The sequence below is a fragment of the Quercus robur genome, chromosome 3, assembly GCF_932294415.1.
Source record: "Quercus robur chromosome 3, dhQueRobu3.1, whole genome shotgun sequence".
NCBI lineage: Eukaryota > Viridiplantae > Streptophyta > Magnoliopsida > Fagales > Fagaceae > Quercus > Quercus robur.
This window is the reverse complement of record NC_065536.1, coordinates 39,589,979-39,607,449: the sequence shown is the minus strand read 5'-3', so window position 1 is coordinate 39,607,449 and position 17,471 is coordinate 39,589,979. Positions and strand designations below refer to the sequence as shown.

At 37.4% G+C, this 17,471-nt stretch overlaps 1 protein-coding gene across 1 annotated transcript; it reads left to right on the top strand.

Moving 5' to 3' along the window:
- Positions 1–2,333: 2,333 nt before the first annotated feature.
- Positions 2,334–17,090, top strand: LOC126717991 (U2 small nuclear ribonucleoprotein A'). The gene is made up of 8 exons (XM_050420010.1): positions 2,334–2,541; positions 2,665–2,705; positions 2,875–3,004; positions 3,105–3,310; positions 4,120–4,293; positions 6,784–6,834; positions 6,969–7,139; positions 16,805–17,090. The coding sequence occupies exons 1-8, from the start codon at positions 2,460–2,462 to the stop codon at positions 16,808–16,810; spliced, it is 861 nt and encodes a 286-aa protein (XP_050275967.1). The 5' UTR covers positions 2,334–2,459; the 3' UTR covers positions 16,811–17,090.
- Positions 17,091–17,471: the final 381 nt, after the last annotated feature.

Genomic DNA, 17,471 nt, shown 5'->3' with positions numbered 1-17,471 from the left:
CGTATAAACATTTTAAAGAATTCCTTCACTTGGTACCCCGGGCGTACTGTCGTGGGATCCCGGGGCGTATTAGGCCTGTAAGAACCCAGAATCTCTGGTTCTCTACACTATACAATCTTTCTCCGTACTTGTTATGCAATGGAGTTTTGTCCTTTCCTTTTACCTCTATAGGTCCTACACAAGAACAACTATACAAGGCACATATCTTCAAATAATTGTTAGTTTCTTAGATTAGGATATATATATATATATATATATATATATATATTAATACATATACATATATGTAAGTGAATTTTATGAGAATGATTCAGCCACGAGGATTCTGGCCCCAATTCTCACAAACTTAGTGCTTTTGCACAAGACTTGTGGGATTTGGAACTCAAGTCTGAGTGGCTTTACTTGGGCAAAAGACTCAGCTTTACAAGCAAGAATATATGTATTGAGCAGCAAGAAGCAGTAAAGGAAGATAATATAATAAAGAAATATGCAAAGTAATTGTTAGAAATTCTCAAATCAATATGAGATATTTCATTATTTTTCTTAATTGTGGATTATAAATGTGCTCACTAAGACGTGATACAAGGTTCAAATAAGCTCAAAAATTACAGACTTTGATGGCTATTCAAGCCTCTAAGACTTGCAAAGTTTGAATCCTTTGGATCCAAGTATGTACTATAGTGGCTGTTTCTGAGATACCGGGAGACAAATATGTGCTATAGTGGCTGTTTCTGAGATATCGGGAGACGTTCCTCTGTTTTTCTTAAATTTTACAGAGTTCTCATAGCTCTGTTATGATATTCTTCCTACTGAAAATCCTCTCCCCTTTCAACATGGGTTTTCTCTTTCTTTTATAGTGTGTTTTCTAGGGCTACATGGTACTAGTGATTTCTCTTTTTTGCCCCCTTAGAGCTCGTGCTGTGACAGTTGCTCAAGGGCTGGTCTCTTCCCTTTTTTCTCATAGTTTTCATCTTTTATTGCTGTTTCTCTAAAAGTTACTTGCTAACTTTCCATTTCGGGGCATCCTTGGGCAACTAGCCTTCAATCTCTCTTCCTTCAAGATTTCTCACTTTTCAGACTTAGCTGTCGGTTGTATTTCCTTGCTGTCATTATTCCCAAATAGTTGGAATCTTTTACTACTGGGTTGAAAGTTCTCTTCCAGTTGCTTCTACGTATGATTTTCTCATTCTTGGTTCCTTGTGGTACAGCTCCTTTGTTAATGAATGTTTGTTTTATACTTTTTGATTCTTTGCTGCACCAGTGGGTACTTGAGAAGGACATCTTTGTTCTTCATTTCTTGTATTTCGTGATACCTTTCTTGAGTTGTCTCAATCCTACAGTAGCTGTCCTGCATTACCTGAGGATCTCAGGCCTTTGGGTATCCCGTCCCAGTTCTTTCACTGAATTTTGCTGGACTTTTTAATGACCTTTTTGCTGAAAATCTGAACATAAATAGGGTCTTAATGTTGATTCTTCTTGTTGCTTGAATTGGGCCTTCTTTACTTTTCATGGAATGGACTTTCTTGTGAAATTTTGGCCTTCAACAGTAACAATATTTAAAATTACACATGTGGTGTAACTTGATCATAACTTCTCTCTCTCTCTTTCTCTCTCTCTCTCTCTATATATATATATATATATATGAGGTTATTTACATTTTGGTTCTTTATGTTTCTAGCTTTTCATTTTTGGTCATGTATATTTGATTTTGTTTTCATATCGGCACTACCATTCACTACTTCAAGTACATTTTGAGCTTTTAAAGTTTGAAGTTATTTACATTTTGGTTATTTATGTTTCCAACTTTTCATTTTGGCTATGTATATTTGATTTTGTAGCTAGGAAAAAGAAAAGAAAAGAAAAGTGATTAGTTAGTAAATAGTAGCAGTAGTTTCATGGAAAAAATTGCCAAACAGACTATTTTTAGGAAAAAATTAGGCGTGTGGCACGTGTTCAAAGTTATTTAGTAAGTTAGACTGTTTTTAAAAGTCGAGTTTGGCAAACTCGACTTTGGGTTGGAAAACGCACACTATAGTGGCGTTTTTTTGGTGGATATAGCAGCGTTTATATAAAACGCCACTAAAAAAAACGCCACTATTGTGTCTGTAATCCAGCCCAAAGTCGAGTTTGCCAAACTCGACTTTCAAAAACAGTCTAACTAACTAAATAAGTTTGGTCACGTGTTGTCCGACTAAAATTTTTCAGAATTTTTACTGTTTGGCAAATTTTGCCTAGTTTCATCGCAATTGGCAAATCAATACAAAAGAAGCCAAGAGGAAAAAAGGAAAAAAAAAAGTAGAAAAGAAAAGAAAAGAGAGTTAAGTAACAAACAGAGCGATAAATAAAATATAAAAGGGCGAGAGCGCATCGCCTCACCGTTGTTTTCTGTATGTGTACTGTGTAGCCGACTTTGAGTAGACTAACCTGCTTCAAAGTAATCAGTAGAGTTCAAAAGAAAAATGGTGAGGCTCACCGCCGACTTGATTTGGAAAAGCCCTCATTTTTTCAATGCCATCAAGGAGCGTGAGTTAGATCTTCGAGGTATTCTTTCTTTCTTTCTTTCCCCAAACCCTAAAATAAAATTTTTCCTTCTTCTTTGTTTCATGTCTTCTTTTGTGCCCTATAAATTAACTCCTGCCCAAAATATCTAATTTGGGTTTTCAGGTAACAAGATTCCTGTGATAGAAAACTTGGGTGCCACTGAGGTCAGCTATTTCCCTTATTTTTATATATATATATTTTAACCTTTTACTTTTTGTTTAATTTGATGAAAATTTTGATTTTATTTATAACTTCCAAGTTCAAGTTTTTTGTATGCAGCTTGGTTTTGGTTGAACAATGAGCCTAATTTTCACTATTTTTTTCATGTGGCAGGACCAATTCGACACAATTGATTTGTCTGACAATGAGATTGTTAAGCTTGAAAACTTTCCGCTCCTTAATCGTTTGGGTACTTTGATTATTAATAATAATAGAATTACGCGTATCAATCCCAACATTGGAGGTAAACACAGCACTTCCGTTCCTTATTTTTTCGTACGTACCATCATTTAACATTACAAGTACTATAATTGAATATATATGTTTTTTTTAATGTATTGCAGAGTTCTTGCCAAAGTTACACACATTAGTTCTTACGAACAATAGGCTTGTTAACTTGGTAGAGATTGACCCTCTTGCATCCCTTCCGAAGCTACAGTTTCTTAGTCTGTTGGATAATAACATTACAAAGAAACCGAACTATAGGCTATATGTGATTCACAAGCTAAAGCAGCTTCGGGTTCTAGATTTCAAAAAGGTGAAAAACAAGGTGAGGCTCTTTAATTGCACCAAGTGTTTGCTGTTTTCTGTGCAAGTTGTTGTTTTCTTTTATGGTTAAAGTAGTAGGGTTATCTGAAGTTTCAACGAAGCTTACCGCTGATGAAATCTTAGAACCATGAAGCTGCAAAGTGCTTTTACATTATTCTTGGGAAGTTGAACAATTCTGAGGACTCATTTATCCAAAAAACCTTTTCTTCCCAATTTAACTGAAATTAATTTGGACCTCCACTTTAAAAATAGAAAATAAGAGCACTATTAAAGTTAAACTTGAACCATTCTGGAAATTCTAAGCAACTATGTTTTTTTTTTTTTCTTTTTTGGGTACTAAATCGGATAAGAATCTAAAAAACCACCAACAGAGTAAACAGTGAAATAGAAATGGTGTATTTAGCTATGTTACTATACACTTATTATTTGGCATATTTATTAGGCATCTATGACTCTATGTTGGGCAACAGCCTGGACCCCAAGCTTCACTGCATAGAAAGCAGAAATTCAGGCATTATCCTTCTACGTTTTCTTCTAAATTGTGTTTCTCTGTTGATTCCAGACTTTGTATTTCACTATTTCTGTTTAAATATTTAGTTGTGTCATATCCTTGAGTAGAATGTTGTCAAAGCACACACACACAAACCTAAAATAAGTGGTTACTGTCATATAGGTTGAATATTCATTCATACATTTGATGGAATTTCCACAACTTCAATACAATGCTTCCTTATTATTATTATTATTATTTTCAAATCTCTTACTCCTCTTGTGCGTTCATTTTGATGATCATATTCCATAATAATATAGGAGAGACTTGAAGCAAGAAATTTGTTTGCATCTAAAGAAGTTGAAGAAGAGGCTAAAAAGGAGTCCACGACAACTTTTACACCAGGTGAGGTACCCAATGTATCAGAAGTCACAGAGGAACAACAAACTCAGAAAGTGACTGCCCCAACACCTGAGCAAATCATAGCTATCAAGGTATTTTTTATTGATCTAAACATTTAGTATCCATAGCAATGCGCGATAGATCTAGTTAATTATAAAGCATATGCCTCATTTAGGGATTGAAGGTTGTGAATTTTCTTATTTAGGCTTGTCACTTCTCTCTCTCTCTCTCTCTCTCTATAAATTTAATGAAAAGACTTATTATTCTGTGGTTGGGGTATATCATATATTGCATGTGTGCATGTACTTTTCTATGAATCACATACATGTATAAATATAGTCACATGCATGTAGCAACTCTTTTAGTGTTTATACGTAGTTTCTTATTATTAATATGCCCTTTTTATTTTATCTTAGTGAAGTGAAGAAAATGATTAGTCTGTAAAATTATCCTATGGGATATTTAGCATGTCCTAGGCATTTTGGGTTTATCTGAGTGAAGGTGTTGTTTACCTCTACTTAATGGTCTTAGAAGCTCTGTTTTTTTAAGGTAAATAATCTTATTGGCTTTAGTGGATGATTGGAGGTTATTAACAGTATTTTCATAGGTTTGAAGGAGAGAGAAAAAGATTTAAACCCCTTATGCTTGATGTGGATATTGTATAGGGAGTGGAATTAGTGCCCTTTTGAAGATGTTGAAGCTTTGGAAATGCAGCTGAAGACATCTTTCCTTAGATTTCTACTTGAATAGTTTATTGTATTTTTTTTTGGTAAGTAAGAATGATATATATATGAAAGGCTACTCTATGCATGAAGAACATAGAGCAAACCTAGAAAATACAAGAAAAGGAAAACAGAGAAAAACAAAAAAGAAAACCAAACAATAGAAAAATTACAAAAGAGAAAGGGAGCAAAGAAAAGAAGGGAGGGAATCACTAGGCGTGAGTCCCCATGCCCGAGACCAATCAAAAAGAGTTCTACTAAAAGAAGCAAGCATTTGATCACTGGAACTATCCAAATCCTCAAAAGGGAGGGAATAGTTTATTGTATTGGGTCTCAATGATAATCGTTCCATTGTAGACTTTATAGAATCTCTTTCATTTGCTTGTAATTTTTTGAATGTAATTCTGTAGGCTAACTTGTGTATTACTTTTGTACATGAGGTAGTCCTTTTCTTCAATAATAATAATAATAATTATATTATTATTATTATTAATTTTCTTTTTTGGTGATAATACATATATTTTTTTTTGGGGGGGGGGGGGTGGGTGAGGATTTGAACCTGGACACTTATGTTGGAAATACCAGAAAGTGCCAATTGAGCTTCAAGGCCCTTTGCCTTTTCTTCAATAAATTAAATTGCTTATAAAGATAGAGATACAAGATTTAATATCTTCTTTGCATTGCCATATGTGGATGTTTGGCAGGAGTTGAATATTCAAACTTTTGATGCATTGAGGTTGCTCAGAAAATGTTGGAGTCTATGTTTTCAAGATAGTTGTTGGTTGGATAATATCTATGGCTGATATATTTTCTTTCTATTGTGCATGCTAGTTTTAAAGGTAGTGCATCCGTTGTTTCAGAGTCCACTAAAGGATTGTGAGGTCTAGTATCTCTTTATTTTTTAATAGGTACTGTGAGGTCTAGTATCTATTGGTGTCTCTTGGAAATAAAATATTTCAAGTGGTTGCAATTCTTGGAAATAAAATCTTTTAGTAAATTTATCCTTATATAACATATTTACAGCATTCTTTTAGTGTCTAGTTCTTCTTCCTTGACTGTTGATTATTTGCGTAAGCAGCACATTATAATTTTGGACTGGTGTTGTATGTGTAAGAATGGTGGACAGATGGACGGTGGATCATTGTTAGGTTTCTAGAAAGTCATGATCTCTTGTGTTGGCTTTATTTGGAGTTTCTTGGGATATGCCAAATACAATAGTTAAAATCCTGGCTTGTTAAGAGCCTGGAGGGCTGCGCCTCTATGCATCTTCTGGACTATATGGCAAGAAAGGAATGGCAGGGCTTTTGATGGTGTTGAATGCCCAATTCACATTATTAAACAGTCCCTGTTATGATCTTTTGTATGATTGGATGAATGTATTTGGCAACATCCCTGTTGTATCGTTTTTAAGATTCTTAGATTTGTTGAATTCTGGTTGTAATTGCTTAGGAGTAGTAAGTTTCACATCCTATGTAATCTCCTAGTCTTTTGTTTTAATAAATTATTTTTAATCGTAAAAAAATCTTTCGACATTATTTTATTCCAATTCCCAGTACTTGAAATTTTGAGTGGTTGTGGATTTTGGTAATTTGAACTCTTAGCAATATTATTCCTTCACAATCACACAGTCATGCACATAGGACTTTTCATTGGCCAAAACTGTTCAAATCTATAATTAGTAAAGGTAGACATCTTTCAACTTTAGTTTGAATTAGTGAGCCAAGTTTTTCCCTGAGACTTCTTGTTACAATGTTATTTTCATATAATGTTTGTATATGCCTTTGTATATTGTCATTAGATTCATGTTTAAGATTATAATCAAGGTTCTCTAATGTTTAACGTCTTTTCACCTGTATGTAGGCTGCCATTGTGAACTCCCAGACTCTTGAAGAGGTTGCAAGACTTGAAAAGGTCCTTACATTTTGATTAGTTGAAATTACATTTTTATTTTTAGACTGTCTTCTTTTTATGCTAGTAACATAACATTGAGCGTAATGAAGAATAAAAGAATGCAAGGCACAAGTTAACTTGGTTTTGATGAGCAGGCATTGAAGTCAGGTCAGCTTCCTTCTGATTTGAAATTAGATGCTGAGACTGGGGCAAATGGCGTTAAAGAGAAGGATGAGAATATGGTCTCCAATAGTCAGAATGAGGATGATGGTGGGCCAGAAGATGTGGAGGAACAGAGGGATAGTGAACCTACAGCCATGGAACAGGTATGACTTTGTCTTGTGGCTTTTGGAGTGTGTGTGTGCATTATCCCACTCTAATCTCTAATGTAGCACTGAGTGTAATGTGTGTCAGTGTGTGTGAGACCTTGAGAGGTGCAATGACCTTGAGAACGTGTATTATTTTGTTCCCCACTGGTTTGAGATCATAATGCGTCAATGACGGGATAATGTCAGATGTCTATTGTGATTAATCTAGGCTAAGGATGTCAAATTAACAGTTGGCCACTTGGCATTTTACTATAGTGTTCTGTAAGAACTTCTAAAACTGTAGGACCGGAGAACATAGGTATGAGAAAATAAGCAACTGTCTCATAAATTGGATGAAGAATTACATGTGTCTTAGTAGGAGGATAATTCTGATATCATCTGCCCTTGCAATCATCATAGCTTACCACATTTTGATCTAGATTCCATAGTTATCATAACCATACCGGAGGTTGACCCAGCTGAACTGGTTCATTGGTTAAATTGTAGGTTTATTAGTTAATCAAATAATATATTTATAATAATAAAAAGCAACTAAAATAAAATAAAATAACTTCATTTAGGTAACTTAATAAATTATAACAATAAAAAAATTACATCATTTGACATAAAATTAGAGAATAAAAAAAAATAAACACATCATTCGCATAAATCATCCAATAACCAAGTTATATAGTCCAAAAGTCTTGAAAAAACTATCTCATAGAAATTCAAAATAAATTTATAGCTTAATCATTAAACCCTAGAACATAACAAAATAATTTAAATCTCCAAATACAATTGATGACTTCAAAGTTCAGTTCAAGGATTGGTCTGGTCAGAGTGCTAGCAGTATTGTGTCAGTGCTTTGTGGATTCATAGTTGTGCTTTGTGGATTCGTTCCCCTAGTGTCATGACTCACCCCCTCCCCACTCCCTCCGCCAACTATCCCCCTCCACCTTACCCCCTCCCTCCATCACAACCACTACCATCTCTCTCTTCTTCCCTGCCAACCCAGCCTCCACTAGTGACATATCCAATTCTATCTCTTGCCTCCCAAAATTTTTTCCCTACTCCACAACACGTCCTTCCTCCATATCCTTACCCTCTCACACAACCCTTCTTTTGGCCAATTCAGTTTGGTCAGTACATTCCTTGTTATACCCAAACTCAGACCTCCTTACCCTTAAATTGCAAGCCTACACAGCACCCACCAAAACCCACTCCCAAGCCTTTTCCAGCCAAACCAGGGGTACCAGATGTTAAGCACTCTTTTTCTTTTCGTATTGATTCAAAGTCATTTCTCTTGGCTTTTGATGGGGGACGTATGGATGCTTATGCCATTACTGAAAAAAGGGGTCGGCATCATGGCTCTATCCGGGTTGGTAGATCGGGGTTGGATTGGACAATTGCTTGTTTGGTAGAGCTGTGCCGGTGGGACTTTAGCAAGAAACACTTTTTCAAACGGTTTCATGAGCAGTATAAAATATTGGAGTTTTCTAGTAGGACGAACAAGAGTGGTCTTTTTGTGGAAATCTCTAAGTATCACAATGGGGCAAGACGTGGGTGTTTGTGTGTCCCGGAAGGGAGGAATAAGGGCGGTTGGGCTTTCCTTGAAATGAAGCTACGTGAATTCTTTTTGGGAAAATCAGCTTCTAGGCCGGGGAAGGAGGTAGTTGCTGGCGGTGGTGGGCTAGAAAAATCCACCGGAAATTCAAGGAATCAAGTTTGGAAAAATCTTAATGGAGACGTGAAATCAGGAAGGGAGTTATGTCTGGAGAATCAGTTTCCAAATATTCCTGGGAATTTAAATCAGAATGAGAGTTTTGGGGGATTTGACTTTCTTCAAAATTCAAATAAACATCCCATAAATACTCGCCCCTTACATGGCCCTTCTGCCAAATGGACCCAGGCCCACTTCTCCTTAAAAATTACTGCTGTTTTTGATGGGAACACACAACATAAGGTTTGCTGGAGTTCTTTTGTCAAACCAATAGGAGCTAAGTTGGGCCCAGTAATATCTGATCAAGCTCAATGGGCTAAACCAACTAAAGCCCAAAATGAGTTTATTAAAAATTTGGAAAGGTTGACTGAAAGAAGTTCATGGGAGGTGGGTGAAGGGTCTGGGTCACATGCCTCAGCTGAGAAGGCTCCAAAGCTGTCATCGAGCACTGACGAGTTGGGTGGGGACCTCCCAAGGGCCGATGGGTGTGTGGATGAGATTTTGACTTGTGATTCTTCGGTGGGACCCCAGTGTTGTGAAAGATCAGAACCCCACTGTTCAGCTGTGAAGCTTATGAGGCTGTTTCCGGGCTCCGGCAAGATGGGTGGAGTCCTTCCTAGGTCTGATGGTTACGGTAATGAGATTGGGGCTGTCGGTGGTCTTTTGGTGGGCCATAAATCAAGCGGGGCTGAGGTGGGTTGTGTGGGTGACACTGTGCTTGTCACTGATAGTCCAGCGGAGGACTTCCCAAACTTTGGGGCTGTTCTAAACTCCAATGGGCAGTTTGTCAGTGTCGAGCCCGTGGCTTCCCCGTCTTTATCGGTTTTTGAATTCTCTGATATGATCCGCCACCATAAGCTGTTGGGTAAAAATTGTTTCTCTCCTCTCCTTGAGCTGGGTTTTGATTCTAAGGAAAATGAACTTTTGTTGTTGGACTGGGTCAACCCCACGGGGTCAGGTAAGGATGAGGAGGGTAGGAATGCTTTGGATTGTGTACCTTTGGCTAAGTGGGATCCTCACGGGGGTTTGGAAATAGTATCAGAGGCTGCACTAGATGATTTTCTTGTGGGGGAGGATCTGGAACCTTTAATGTGGGTGAAGAGGAAGATTAAAGGCTTTAGTAAATTTGTGGGATTTCTTATTGATTCATGTGAGCAATAGTGCATTGCCTTCTTTCAAAAGCTTGAGAAAGTTTGGGAAAATCAAGCTACGGTAGGTAGTCTTCACTGCAATACCTCTTCAACTAAAAAAGGTATGAGGGAATTAAGGAATTTAGTTTCTTCTGTCAACTATGAGGGGCAATTTGGTTGACAAACTAGAGGGATTGAGAATTTCTGTGGGGTGGGTTCAGTTAGTTGTCCATGAATTTGAAAATCTTATCTTGGAATGTGAGAGGATTAAACAACCCTCAAAAGAGGGATATAGTGAAGAATTTACTCAAGGAGTGGAAGTGCAATATAGTGTGTTTCCAAGAAACTAAATTGGATTCTGTCAATTTTGCTCGTCAAAAGTCTTTGGAGTAGCCCTTTTGTTGATTGGGTAGCTTTGAATGCCATTCATACAGCAGGGGGGGGGGGGGGGGGGGGGTGTTATTTTGGCTTGGGACACGAGGGTATATAAAAAAATGAATTGTCTGGTTGGGTGCTTTTTTGTTTCTATTTTGTTAAAGGGCGTGGTTGACGGTTTTGATTGGATATGTACAGGGGTGTATGGTTTGAATGCTGATGGTCTTAGGGATGCTTTGTGGATTGAACTTGATAGTGTGAGAGGGAGGTGGAGTGTAGCTTGGTGTGTTTTTGGGGATTTTAATATCATCAGATATCTAGCAGAGCGTCTTGGTTGCACTTCTTTTAGTCCAACCATGTTCAAATTCTCGGACTTTATTGAGAGGAATTTTTTGGTTGATATACCTTTGGTGGGTGGCGAGTATACATGGTTCCGTGACTCTGAGAACCCTTCTATGTCTAGAATTGATAGAGTGTTGGTATCCGCTGATTGGGAGGATCACTTTTTGGATGTGACTCAAAGGCCTCTTCCTCAAGTGATTTCGGATCATTGTCCTCTTCTAGTGGAGGCAGTTGGAATGTCGAGGGGAAAGACTTCCTTCAAATTTGAGAATATGTGGCTTAAGGTGGAGGGATTTGTGGATCTTGTGCGAGGTTGGTGGAATGGATACCATTTAGCTTCTTTGGAGGAGATTTCTTAGAGGCAGAAATTGAAGGCTTTGTACTTAAAAGAAGGGGATAATAATACTGGGTTTTTTCATAGGCTTGCTAATTCTCATAGACGTACAAATACTATGAGAGCTGTGGAGGTTGAGGGCATTTTGTATGAGGATGAGTCTGCAATTCAGGATCAAGTGGTGGGTTTTTTTAAGTCTTTGTACAAGGAGATCGAATCTTGGAGGCCCACTATTGATGGTTTAGAGTTTGCAAATCTGGATGTAACTAATAGGCTTACTTTAGAAAGGGAATTTGAGAAGGAAGAGATCATTGCAGCCCTATGGGAGGCTAAGGGTGATAAGGCTCCTAGCCCAGATGGCTTTACTATGGCTTTCTTTCAAAAATGCTAGTGTATTCTTGAGAAGGAGATCTTGGCTTTTTTTTGTAGACTTCCACAAAGAATGTATCTTTCAAAAATCTCTCAATGCCACCTTTTTGTGTTTGATACCCAAGAAGCTTAGTGCAGTCAATATTAGAGATTTTCGCCTTATTAGCCTTGTGGGTAGTTTGTACAAGCTACTTTCAAAGGTCTTGGCACATAGACTCCGTTGTGTTTTGGATAAATTTATTTCCAACTCCCAGAATTCTTTTGTTGGGGGAAGACAGATTCTTGATTCTGTTCTTATCGCAAATGATTGCTTGGACAGTAGATTGAAGAGTGGTATTTCGGGTGTGATTATTAAATTGGATATTGAGAAGGCTTATGATCATGTGAGTTGGAGTGCCTTATTTTACCTTATGGAGAGGATAGGTTTTGGGGAGAAGTGGGGGAGATGGATGAAGATGTGTATTTCTATTGCCTGTTTTTCAATGCTTATTAATGGGTCTCCAGCTGGCTTCTTTGGCAGCTCTCGTGGTCTTCGCCAAGGGGATCCTTTATCTCTACTCCTATTTTTACTGGTAATGGAGGTGTTGAGTAGGTTGTTGAAAAGGACGGAAGATGGAGGCTTTATCAGTGGCTTCCAAGCAAGTCCCAATACAAGTGGAGGTTTGCATATCTCTCACTTTTTGTTTGCAGGCTTTATCAGTGGCTTCCAAGCAAGTCCCAATACAAGTGGAGGTTTGCATATCTCTCACTTTTTGTTTGCTGATGATACTATTCTCTTTTGTGATGCATTTGAGGAACAATTATTACATATTCGTATGGTTCTAATTTTCTTTGAAGCTATCGCAGGATTGAAAGTAAATGTTGGTAAGAGTGAGATTGTGCCGGTTGGTGAGGTTAGGAATTTGGATGCCTTAGCTCGTATTTTATATTGTAAGGTAGGCTGTTTACCCATGTCTTATTTGGGTATGCCTTTGGGAGCACATTATAAGGATTCCTCAATATGGAACCCTATCATTGAACTGATGGAAAAAAAGCTCGCAGGTTGGAAGCAGTTATATTTGTCAAAAGGGGGTAGACTTACTTTATTGAAGAGTACCTTATCAAGTCTCCCTACTTATTGTTTATCTTTGTTCACTATTCCACAACATGTGGCGGACAGATTAGAGAGGATTTAGAGGAATTTCCTTTGAGGGAGATCTAATGATGTTTTTAAATTCTCACTTGTTGCTTGGGAGAAAGTTGTGTCGCCAGTGGAGGTAGGTGGCTTGGAGATCCGGAAGATTGGGCTGTTTAACCAAGCTTTGCTTGGAAAGTGGCTATGGCGATTTGGGAATGAGGTCACATGCTTATGGAGGCAGGTTATAGCTTCCAAATATGGGGAGGCCAGTGGGGGATGGTGTACTAGAGTTGTTAGAGGGACGCATGGATGTGGTATGTGGAAGATCATTAGGAAGGGGGCTGAGAGCTTCTTTGGTCATGTGTTGTATGCGGTAGGTGAGGGTTTTCGTATCAGATTCTGGTATGACCCTTGGAGTAGCCCTACTGCCTTGAAAGATTTATATTCGGCAATGTTTGCTATTGCTGTGGATAAGGCAGCTATGATTTCTAATATGGTTGAGTTTGCATTGGATGGTGGTGGTAGAAGTTGGAACTTACGCTTCCGTCGTGCTTTTCAAGATTGGGAGATAGGGATCTTTTATGATTTTTTTGTACATATCTCATCCAAGTTACCTAGAGGGGGTGATGATACCATGATAAGGCAATTGAATTGTAGTGGTGTTTTTGATGTGTGCTCTTTCTATTTTTCATTGCTAGCAGCCCCGTTGGTTTCTTTTCCTTGGAAGAGCATTTGGTGTATTAAGGTACCTAAAAGGGTGGCTTTCTTTTTATGGACAGCTGCTAGGGGTGGGATTCTTACTATAGACAATCTCGTTAAGAAGAATTTACCTCTTTTTAATTGGTGCTGCCTTTGTCAATATGAAGAGGAAACTGTGGATCACTTATTGATCCATTGTAAGTATGCTCATACCTTGTGGAGTGAAGTCCTTCATTTGTTTGGGGTTCAGTGGGTGATGCCGAAGAATGTTGTTTCTCCTCTCTCTGCATGATGGAATTGGTTGGGGAGTCACACTTCAAATATGTGGAATATGATTCCATCGTGTCTTATGTGGTTAATTTGGAAGGAGCGCGCAATGCCCGAACTTTTGAGGAAACTGAGAGACTTGTAGACTGTTTGAAGTCTTTGCTACTTAGGACTTTGTTTGAGTGGTCCCGTATTTGGGGGTTTACGCATTGTCATTCTTTGTTTGAATTCCTTAATTCTGTTTGTCTTTCTTTTTGATTGGTTTGTATTCTTTTCAGTGCAGTGAGTTTACTATCGTAAATTCATTGTACTTTTATCATCGATAAAGTTTGTTATTACCTATCAAAAAATAAAAGAGACTTAAGTAGTTTAGTTCAGTGTTTTTAGTTTTTTCAAAGATACACACATTTTTTTTCCCTTTTATCCGCAGGTTTAAAAGATTAACTTGTGCAATCTGTTAGTTTACGCGGTTTGATAAAATGGGTCATTGCATATCTGGTATTTTACATCGAACCATTTCGGATTATGCTTTGGTTCACGGGTTTCATGGTTTAACTGGTGGTTTGGTACGGATTTAATAACTATGCTAGATTCTGGTCATAGTTGTCATAATTAGTTATGGGAACAGAGTACATATATTGTGGTTTCTAGGAATTTGTTAATGGTAAGTGGCTGTGGTGTCTCTTGCTTGATAGCCTTGTCATTTGATCATTTCAAATGAGTGTCCGTTTGAAAACAACTTATCTAGTCTGTTGCTAAAAACTTTTTACTGAAAGTGTGCTAAAGTATACTTATACCTTGAAAAAAGTGAGAAAAAGTGGGAAAAAAATGAGGATTTAAAAACTGGTGCTAAAAAGCTGATGCCAAACAGATTGGATTCAAAACTGTAATTTGGCCCCTAGGAACTTGTGCCCTTGGAAATTTGTTGATAAAAAAGTTACCTTATTTTGTTTCTTTTGGTATTAGATGATGTTTCTTTATCAAAATTTTTCTATGCCAACATTTTTTAAATGCATAGTTGTATTCTATTATTGTGTTTTGAATCTAGTATAGTTATCTCCTTCCATAGACATGGCTTTGCTCTAGCCAAAAAAGGAGACTTTCATGGGTCCAATGGCTCTGACTGGTGTGTCTGAATTGTTTTTTGACAAATGGGCTTTTAAAACTCAATTTATTTGGATTGTCATACAAGGTGACAACAGTTTGGAAGTTACTTATGTGGCTAATCGTTGGAGAGATTGCAGTGGAAATTTCTTTTTGGAGAGAGAGAGAGAGAGAGGGGGGGGGGGGGGTGTTGGTGTAGAGGAGGATGGGAGATGAATCTAAAATTACACAAGACTTATCAAAAAGAATCTAAAATTACACAAGAATGGGGGCTGGGGTGAGACCATGGAACTTTTAATTGGTCCCCATTGGGAAAATGGCTATGGCACTTTGGAGAGGAAGGGGATCATCTTTGGAGAAGAGTTGTTAGCATGAAATATGGGAAGCTTGGGGTCAGTAGACAACAGAGTAATTAGAAGCACCATGGTTGGAGCTTATGTTGAAGCATTGGGACAGACTGGGAGAGTTTTGTCAGTTACATTCATCATGAGGTTGGAGATGGTCATAGTTTGAGGTTCTGGCATGACATATGGTGTGAGAGTTGAGCTTTGAAAGAATTATATCCAGATTTGTGTTCAATAAAAACGGACAAGGATGGCTTTGTTCACTCCTATTTGGAGATTCCAAATGCAAGGGGACCATGATCATGGAATATCATATTTGGGTGTGATTTTAATTATTGGGTATTGGATCAAATTGACTATGTTTGACACCTTGTATTCCAACATCCTGAGTGAGCCTTGACCGCTTGATATGGAGTTTGAATAGTAATAGTAAGTTTGATGTTTGGTCTTATTATGAGGCTTTGCATGGGTCTTGTGGTGGGATATTTCCTTAGATGAGTATTTGGCAAACTAAGGCTTCAAAACGAGTTGCATTCTTTGTGTGGACAGCAACACGGGGGAAAGTCCTTCCAGGTGACATTCTTTTTTTAGGGTAGGGTAATATTTTATTGCAACTGCATAGTTGCAAGAGAGTTGTGGACTTTATTTTCTATGTTTGGGGTTTAATTTGGAATGTCTAAGAGTGTTGTGGAGCTACTTCTAACATGGAGGAATTGGTTAGGTAAATACAGAAGCTCTTTTGCTTGGAATTATCCCCTTTATTCTTATCATGGGACATATGGAGGAGAGGAATAATTGTGTTTTTAAGGTACTGGAGATCTTAGTTTTGGCACAAAATCTTTGTTTTTGAGATCATTGTTCAAATGATCCCACACTTTGGAAACTAGTGATACAAATTTGCTTGTAGATTTTATACAATCAATTTCTTTTAGAATGTGATTTATCTTTCATGTAACTCTTTAGGAGAACTTTGTAGAACTGTGGACGTCAAGTTTTTTCTCTATATCAATAAAATTTACTCCATTTGTCTCAAATTGTTGGTCTTGTATTCCATTTTGGGATTTCCCAAAATTTTGTCCCTTTTTTAAAATTAAAAACCATTAATTTATTGAGTTTCCTATTATGCCCCTACCAAACACAAGCAGTTTATATGATAAAATTTTTTGAGAACTTTGTTTAAGGGTAATTTTGGAAATTTCTGTCTTTTTAATCAAGAGACAAGATAATAAATGATGTTTCTTTAAAAAGAAGGATTTTCTAAACAGAAATAACAATTTGGGACGGAGGTAGTATTACTTATTGAAAAAGAAAATTAAAAAACAAGAGGCATGCCTTTTTCCTCGTTGGGTTAAAAATAGATATTTTGAGGGATTGATGGGTCAAATGACTTATTGAATGCTTTAGTTTGATAGATGCTGGTTGCATGAGTTTTGTTTGTATATTGTGATTGCTAGTGTTTTCTCAATTGGTGGACTTAGCCCGTCATAGGTAACTGATATGCCTCCATAATGGTTGCCTCTTCTCCTTATCCCCATAAAGTTCCTTGAAATTTTAAACCTTTAATCTTCATTTATGTTTCCTGGTGTTTTAGAATGAGTTTTAGATATTTTGCAAAGGCTTCCTAGAGTACCTTTATTTTTTATTTTTGGTGTGAAAATACTTGGAACTATGTTAATTACCATAGAACTTAATTGCATTACTGGATCTGTGTATTGCTGCTTTTTATTCCTCACTGAGTGCACAATTCAGGAGTTTTGGGGGATCAGATGGTATATTGGTGGAAATGGTTGTTACTATTTCACCCGAATGATCATTGATTTAGCTAGTATTTTTGTTGTTGTTAAGCACTTCTAGTATTAATGCCATTTTCCTGTCCTTGCAGGAGTAGAAGGGTGGCTTTGGATTCCAGTCTCCTCAAGAAAGCTTCTCGTCTCTTTTTCACTCCTTGATGCTTATTTAACAGTTGAACTTTTATTTTTTAGGATATTTCTGAGAACTTTAGATTTCGTGATTATGTGCGCATGCTAAGCCTGAAAATAGTGCTCCCTTATTGAGTTATTCTTGATGTTTTCCTTCCCCCCTTCTTTTTCTCTTTCTCCTGAGGGGTCCATGTACCGATTCCTACCTGAATTTGATGGGATTTATACAGGTTTACCTATTTTTCTCTAGAGCTGATTACAGTACATTTCTGCCTTTGGATGGTGCGGGTTTCAGACTGGAATCCCTGTCTTATTTGATGACAAAGGGCGACCCAGTCTAGTTGAGTCAGCCAGACGTTGCCATATATAGATATATTTTCATTTATATTATTGTTATTATTAGCACTATATTTTTGCTGATAGGTTGAGGATTAACTTAATGGAACAGACCTATCCATTGCTTAATTCAGCTTGTCTCAGTTATAGTCCTACGTCAATGGACTATGTTCTCAACTTGCCACGAAGCAATTATCTTCGTATTCCGTTGTAGTCCAACTGTTGGGATCTAATTAGACAGCATTTGGTTGGAATAGGCAGGTTTTAGTTAGTGAAAGGTGGCAAATGAGTTGC

Bases quoted from the DNA above. Each gene is read 5' to 3' on its own strand.
- LOC126717991 (XM_050420010.1), top strand. From the start codon at position 2,460: ATGGTGAGGCTCACCGCCGACTTGATTTGGAAAAGCCCTCATTTTTTC. The intron at 2,542-2,664 runs GTATTCTTTCTT...TTGGGTTTTCAG, and splicing joins GCGTGAGTTAGATCTTCGAG to GTAACAAGATTCCTGTGATA. The intron at 6,835-6,968 runs GTCCTTACATTT...TTTGATGAGCAG, and splicing joins AGGTTGCAAGACTTGAAAAG to GCATTGAAGTCAGGTCAGCT.